The sequence below is a fragment of the Egretta garzetta genome, unplaced genomic scaffold (assembly GCF_000687185.1).
Source record: "Egretta garzetta isolate BGI_Z169 unplaced genomic scaffold, ASM68718v1 scaffold60, whole genome shotgun sequence".
Taxonomy (NCBI): Eukaryota; Metazoa; Chordata; class Aves; order Pelecaniformes; family Ardeidae; genus Egretta; species Egretta garzetta.
Window position 1 is genome coordinate 286,370 of NW_009258269.1, and position 8,009 is coordinate 294,378.

General features: G+C 36.8%; 1 protein-coding gene across 1 annotated transcript in view; it reads left to right on the forward strand.

Moving 5' to 3' along the window:
- The window catches only part of DOCK2 (dedicator of cytokinesis 2), a 194,826-nt gene that overhangs the window by 172,251 nt on the left and 14,566 nt on the right, over window positions 1-8,009 (forward strand). Inside the window, exons 41-45 of the mRNA XM_035889022.1 lie at window positions 562-703; window positions 2,273-2,354; window positions 5,290-5,374; window positions 6,898-6,984; window positions 7,317-7,493. Of these exons, the coding sequence (XP_035744915.1) occupies window positions 562-703; window positions 2,273-2,354; window positions 5,290-5,374; window positions 6,898-6,984; window positions 7,317-7,493 (573 nt within the window). The remainder of the gene's footprint in view (window positions 1-561; window positions 704-2,272; window positions 2,355-5,289; window positions 5,375-6,897; window positions 6,985-7,316; window positions 7,494-8,009) is intronic.

An 8,009-nucleotide genomic window follows, 5' to 3' on the forward strand; every position in this document is an offset into this window, starting at 1 on the left:
AAGACCCCTCTTTCCCAGTTTAAAGGCCAAAGTTGCCTTGAAAACATTGGAAAAATACTGAAACGATATGCTAATACTACACCAAAAGAAGCACACACCTTTTGGCTCTGGTATTATAGAAGTATTCTGTTAAATGAAGCAAACTGAACCCGAAATGAGCACATTTGGTGTTGGACTGTATTGTAAACAAGGACATTTCATAATACCAAGAAGGAGCAGGAAGAAGAAACCTATATACTGGCATTAGAAAGCTGTGAAACCTGGACCCAGAATGTATTTGAAAGCAAATGCTTTTACCTGACAGACAAGAAGAAAAGGAATTTCAGTGCTTTTCTTATCTCCCATTCTGATTTTATCAGTAGGGTCTCTGGAGAGTCAGTGCTGCATTCCAGCACCTGGTCAGAATGGTGCCTTGCTTTATAATTAATTAATACTCAGAAAACAGTAACATTCATTCCAAAATTTGGAGACTCCATTGTGCCTTTGTACTGACAAACATCAATCTGTAACTTCTGCCTCAGCATCATAGAGCCCAAGAAATCAGCTATTTATTCCTTGCAGAACAAAGTGTTCATCTATCGTGGGAAGGAATATGAGAGGCGAGAGGATTTCCAGGCACAGCTCATGAGTCAGTTTCCCAGCGCAGAGAAGATGAACACCACCTCAGCACCTGGGGAGGACGTGAAAAACTCTCCTGGTCAATGTATCCTTGAACACGTGGGAGATTACAGAACCAAGTTGGGTTTGGGAAACCTTTTTTTTTTAGCAAGAGTTTATCTGTATGGAACAATCACTTCCTAAAAAGGATGAAAGTTGATTGATGCGGCAGCTCAGTTTGCAGTTTTATTTACATGTCCTGCATATCTTTTATGGTTTGTTCCTAAAATGTTTGCTCCTGGTTTTGTCACAATTCTAAGGAGTCTGTCTCTTTCAGTCATCAGAGAGTCATTTAGGCTGGAAAAGGCCCTTAAGATTGAGTCCAACCATAAACCTAGTCCACCACTAAGGCACGTCCCTAAATGCCACATCTACCCGTCTTCTAAATACCTGCAGGGATGACTCAGCCGCTTCCCTGGGCAGCCTGTTCCAGTGCTTGATAGCCATTTCAGTGAAGAAAATTAATTCAAATTCATGCATGGTTTACCTTTATTTTCTTCAAATGGCTAAACCAGTGATAAACACTTGAATTGGCCAGGTTTAAAGCAGCAACCTGTCTACGACCTCACATTCCTAGCTGTTTTGTCTTGATATTAAACTCATGTCTTCCTTGAACGTTGTTCTGACTGGCACTGCACTTGGGTATCACCTGTATTTCTTGGCAACATAAATATGCCTTATGTCACCCTTGGAAATTTTCCTAGGAAAATTAACTCATAAACATTGTTAAACACCTTTTAGAATGCCCTAAATTATTCTAGTTTAGAAGCACTCTTAACAGTTGCTCACACACATTATCTTTTTCTTCCTATTCTCATTTAATTCATTACTGGTTGAGCAGCTACGGGATCACCTCATTGTATCAGATTTTTTTTTCTGACATGTTGATTTTCCTTTATTAATTTTCAAGGTAATATTGCAACACTTCACATGCTCTCTTGAGTGTGTTCTGATGGAACCTGCTGGAGGGGGACAGGAATACTGCTTCCTTCTCACACTGTTGGGACTGAAGCAGAGGGTGTTACAGGCTCATCTGAAATAGTACATTAAGCTTGAGCCAAGCTCTCATAATTCTGTCTTAACCAATTTTTTTTTTTTTGAGATCATATGCTTCATTCCTTAACGTAAAATTTGCTCCAGTCTATTTGCAACAGTATTGAGATTAAAAAATAACAATTCCATAGAAAAAGGAAATCTCAAGTAAAAGGGCTGCTCAATTACAGATTTCAAAGATGAAATGCTAACTTCATGACATTATGTAGGCCTAAAGCTAAATAGTGAAACTGTTAACATCAGATGTTGTTGGTGTTATTTTTATAAGTTGGCTGGGCTTTAAAATTTAATGAATGATTCACTGTGATAAATTCAGCTACAGATATTCAAGCTCAGTAAATAATAAAAACATGCAGTTCAGAATTAACATTAATATATATTCACTCATTATTCCTGGCAGATCTTTCCCTTTTTGGCCAAGAAAGCTCCATAAAAGAAACCCAGAACCCTGCAGATTTTTCATAAGGAAATGTCTTTTTTTTATTATAATTTTTACTTCCCCACAGCTTACAGTATTTCATACTGATAGTTAATAACATGCCCTTAACTCTCACGATTTCAGATATCCAGTGTTTTACAGTGCAACCAGTCCTGGAGGAACAACCTAGATTCAAAAATAAGGCAGTACCTGATCAAATTATAAAGTAAGTGAGTATTTGTAGTAGATAATATAATGAAAGTCAGTCCATATTTCTAAACTGACAACCTTTATTTTGTGAACTTAGTCATTTGCCAGCGAATCCTAGAGCTTTTATTGTCTGATTTTATGGACTTACATATTCCCTAGGAATTTCGTGAAAGAACATCTACCCATCTACCACTTAAGGAACAGCATATGGTTACAGGATGCGGAGGTGGAATCCATGCTTTGGTCCAAATTATGGTGTTTTCAACACAGTTTCTTAGACAAGTGATGGGGGGAGGGGTCTTAGAGGTGACTGGCAGCATGAGAATGGTTGAGTTGAAGGCTCTTGTACAGCAGAATCTTGTTATGACCTATCTTGCCAAGTGTAAAAGACACAGTGGCAAAATGGTTTCCATTGGCACTAAGGTCAAGATTTTGTAAAACAATAAAGGAAATGAATTGTCCAGAGTATTTTGAGAACAGACTGGCTAACATTTCCAAACCCCTAACACAATGTAGATCAGGTTGAACTTACTACACGCTCGTAATGAAGTGTTCTGACTACATGTGTGAAAAGTGGTGGTGCATTCTAATAGCTGATGCCAAAACTGCATACAGTACCTGCTGGAATATTGGCTGACTTCAGGCTTGAAAGGTTTTTGGCTCCAAATCCATCAATATATAAAGGGAGATTCTAAGAAAGACAGAGGCAGGCTTTTCACTAAGGCCTATAGTGACAGGATGGGGGGCAAAGGTTTTAAACTGCAAGAGGGTAGATTTAGACTGGATATAAGGAAGAAATTCTTTACTGTGAGGGTGTTGAGACAGTGGCACAGGTTGCCTAGAGAAGCTGTGGATGCCCCATCCCTGGAAGTGTTCAAGGCCGGGTTGGATGGGGTTTTGAGTAACCTGATCTGGTGAAAGATGTCCCTGTCCATGGCAGGGGAGTTGGAACTAGATGATCTTTAAAGGTTCCTTCCAACTCAAACCATTCTATGATTTTTATGGTTGCAAAAATGGTCAATAAAAGCTGTTGCTTATCACTTAACACCTGAATGAAAAATTTCAAGATAGTATTTGTTAGCTTGTAACTTAAGGACAGCAAAAACTACAAGCACCACCAGTTAAGGCAGGCCCCACTTTCTCCCTGCACTTGTCAGTGCCTTGTGAAAGCACAAGGTCTGACTGTACTCCCTAATTGGAACTGGTTACGACAGTCATCTTAAGAAAAAAATTATCCAGGTAAACTGAGGCACCTGCATTTTTAATGCAAGAGAGGCTTTGCAATGCCTCCACACTTAAACAAACAAAACCTCAGACTAAACCCTTTAATGACACTTGTATTATGACTTTCCAAAAAGAGACTGAAGATAGAAGGCTTCTTTTTATCAGCTGAGTTCATTTCTAACTGTACCACTCCTGGATTCACGCCACATGTCACCTTTTTCTGCAGCCTTCTCTACAGAATATTTACTGAATTGATTCAGAGTGGGGGGAAAAAAAAAAAAGATTAAAAAAAAAAAAGGAAAAAAATAATAAATGGTGGTCCCAATTTCAACTTGAGTACATTTTAAGATCAGTAACTGAAAGACAGCTTATAAGTCTGGTCCTATTTCACTAGATTTCAGTGTAGTGCCAGCCACATTTTGAACTTGTAACATTTTTATTTAGTTAAGTGCTCCACATTAAGTACAATCTCTTGTCATATGTGAGATTTTGTAATTGCTTGTCTCAGCTGGAGAATTCAACCAAACTGCTCATTTCATCTGATTTTAGAGATTTATCGTTATGAGTGTACTTTATTGGGCATTTCATTGTTACTTAAATTACTTGATTGCAATACTATCAAAGAGCTTCAATATCTGTCCTTTCAGATGGAAGTCTATAAAGTGACCTGACTCGGTATGGCAGTATTTTCCACTTTCTTTTCTTTATTGATGAAGATAATCTTAGTAGTTTGGATCAGAAAGCATAGGTTCCTGTGAGCTAACATACCAGAAGTTTGCTTAGCTCAGCTGTTTGGGCTCTCTCCATTTATTTGTTTCTCTAAGCTTCCAAAACATGGCTTGCTTTTACTGTAAGACATTTCTGAGATTTATTTTTTTTCTCTGCAAAATTAGCTATTACTTAACAGGGCTTTAAATTTAATTCATCTTTAAAACAAAAACTAAAAACTAAAAGGAGAGGTTTTTCTGTGGACAGCAAAATACTTAGCCAAAACTGTGCAGTCTCTGCTCTTTCAAATTAGCCAGTGCTAAAGGACGAGTGGTTACGAGCTTAGTGGAAATATGTGCTCACAGTGATTGAGAAAGATTCATTAGCCGTAACATGAATTTGTAATAGACTCTTTACATTCATGTCTCCCTCTATAGGTATTTATATTAATTTTCTTATCTGTCACAAAAACATGTTATTGATGGCTTCAAATGTTTAGTTTATTGAATAACTGTTGTTCTGCATTGTGAGCAGAATTGTTAGACACGATTAAACTGATGTGGCATGCACTGTGGATGAAAAAAAGCATGTATTTCAGTTCAGGTGAATATATCTGCTCAGTTCAGTCAATTATTTTTAACAAAATATATTCCTTTTGTATGCCACTATAAAGGAGGCAAGCAGTGTGCATACCTCAGCAAGAATACAGGAAAGTAAAAATCTTTTCTAGACCTTCTTCTATAGGTTTTAACATTAATCTCTAAGTTCTGGAATTTTTATACCTGGAAATTACACCCGGTCACAAGCTGAAGCTTAATACTTGTGAAATACTGTGTGTGGACCCTGGTTTATAAAGTTGTTGTCTCCTGAGTTTTCAGTAGAGTGCTTTTTTTTCTAAGCAGTAAATTTACTTTTGATTAAAAACTCAACTGACTCAAAATGAAATATTTCATTGTGATAACAAGATCCATAAATTTCCGAATTCTGTATTTTCAAATAGTCTTTTTTATATCTTTCAGTTTTTATAAGTCCAACAATGTGCACCGATTCCACTATTCAAGACCAGTCAGAAAAGGATCTGTTGACCCTGAAAATGAATTTGCTGTAAGTAAATGAGCGATGGAGGCAGTTCTGGTAGCTGTGACTGAATTTTGATCTAGATCCTTTCTTAGTCTCAGATTACTCATTACAGACACCCTAATTTTAGGATCTGGTTCAAAAAATAAATGCAGATTTCTCTATTTCAGCAGTACTCCTAGGTACTTACTCAATGATGCATCACTGTTTCAATTGCAGGCAAACATTATGTAGTTATGTATGCTCAACACATTTGTGTTAAGCGGTAACATTTTCTGGTACAGATTTTCGTTATGAAACAAGATGACATGTAAATATCAAATGGTTTGCCTCTTGTAGTTTACAACACTTTGTCAGCTTGGCGATGGGAGGTGTGTGTTGTATGCTTTCATCAGCCCTGTGAAATCTTGACAGGCTAGAGTACTACCTATGTCATTTTTATTCCCATGCATAATGGTGTAATGCTAAGAAATAGTCTTTGTTTTTCAAATATTCTACGACATCTGCACCACCACCAACTATTTTTCAGTGTCATGCATAAAAATGTGGTAAGTTTCTATATTTTAATTTTACAGATCTCTGATATTTTATAGTTTGTTGTGAAAACCACACCATCCAATATTTATCGCTAAAGCTGTGCTCTTGGGATACTGGTGGGAAAAGCCATTTATTTCAAAAATGTACAATTCCAGTAACATGCCTGCTAATACGTACTGTCAACAGTTTCATGTCAGGAGCCTCTTACCTGCTGTTAAATTAAATGCTTCAGATGCAAACTCTACCCTGACACCCCAGCTTTGCACTTCATTATCAAGACTCACGATGCACACTGGCTTCCTTTGCAAATGGAAGGCTTTTGAAACCACTTATGAATATACCTTGAAATGGTTTTACAAAAATTAAATCGCTGCTGTTTTCATTGCTGATGAGAATAGGTAATACGCATGCTTGCTTCAGACAGGTGGAAATTGGGATATCTGGAGTGTGTCTTCCTTGCATTCATGACTATGTTTCTTAGTACTGGCAGTTTAGATGATATGGGTAAAATAAGGAATAGTAGGGTTAAATGAACTAATGGCCTTTCAAAATACCAACAGCTAGTCTTGTTCAGAAGAGGAATAAGAAATGAAAAAAAAAAAAAAAAAGTAAGAATGCTGGCAAGTTATTATAGGGCTATTACTGCTTTTAATTGCAGAAATACGTTTTCAAAGTGGAGCAAGGAAGTATAATCTGGGTAGAGGTGAGAGTCATTTAGTCACAGTCTTTTAATCTGTAATGGCAAAAATAGGAATAGATACTAAAAGATTCAAGGGTAATTTTCTTTTTCCTCTGCTTTGTGCAGGCTTAGTGCCTGAAGATGACCTAATCTGAAATCAGAAAAAGGATTTGTGTAAATTGCTGTGCTGGACTCATTTTGCAGTGTCCTTTTATGCAAAAATGTGCATATGTTTTCCATCTAAACTCTTTTCACTCAGACATTTCAGAAGGCAGAAAAGATTAAAGTTTAAATCCTGAAGTATCATTTTCTCCCTGCTATGTTTTTTTTATAGTCTATGTGGATTGAGAGAACATCATTTGTTACAGCATACAAACTTCCTGGAATTTTACGATGGTTTGAGGTTGTCTCCATGTCACAGGTGTGTATTAACATGCTAAGAACCTGTAAAACGCATATCTGTATGAATCCTCACGTACAAAATACCTTGCAAATTTATCACACGAGGCTATTGTTATTTACTTATTTTTATGCATACAAAACTGTTATTACTTATGTTTTATCTTTCTACTGCTGGGATCAATATATCTTACATCTGATTTATAGTTTCAGGACCAGGTCCTAAGAGAATTGAACAAATCTGTGTTGGTCTGCTGAATTGTGAGAATGTTGTTCACATACATGAAGTTTTATAAAACCAAAAAGACCCTTTTATTGCTTTCTAAACTTTAGAAGTCTTTTGTTTCTTTATAGACTACAATTAGTCCTCTGGAGAATGCTATTGAGACTATGTCCACGACGAACGAAAAAATTTTGATGATGATTAACCAATACCAGAGTGATGAGAACCTTCCTATTAATCCACTGTCTATGCTTCTGAATGGAATTGTTGATCCAGCTGTTATGGGTGGCTTTGCTAAATATGAGAAAGTAAGAGCTTTTCAGTCAATGCGAAGAATATACTCAGATGTACTATTTCATAATCCTCATACATCCTTTGTTCAAAGTGGCAGTGGTATGTGGGCTGGGAATATGAAAGCCATAACTCCACCAATTAAGAGATCCTAATAGCCTGATCACATCTGTATTTGAAAGCAGGAACTAGCAAGCTAGAGTAACTGAAGTTCCGTATTAATTGCAGTTATGAGGGTTTTCATATAGATGTGAGACGAGATGCCCCTTTTGTAATGAAATAGGCTCTCACACATCAAAAGATTTGGTCTGGAGTAAATTAATCAGGTTTATCCTGCAGTGGGTCTGGAGTATTTAGATGTGGGTTATCAATTAAACCATCATCAGGTTTCCTCAGTAACTGCAGCCATTCTGCATAGGTTTTATTGTAAAAAAAAAAAAAAAAAAATGGGAATATGAATAAAAACTGTTCTGGCAATATATGGAAAATGGAATGTCTTGAGGAACTGAACTGTAGAAAATGTGTCCCTAAGG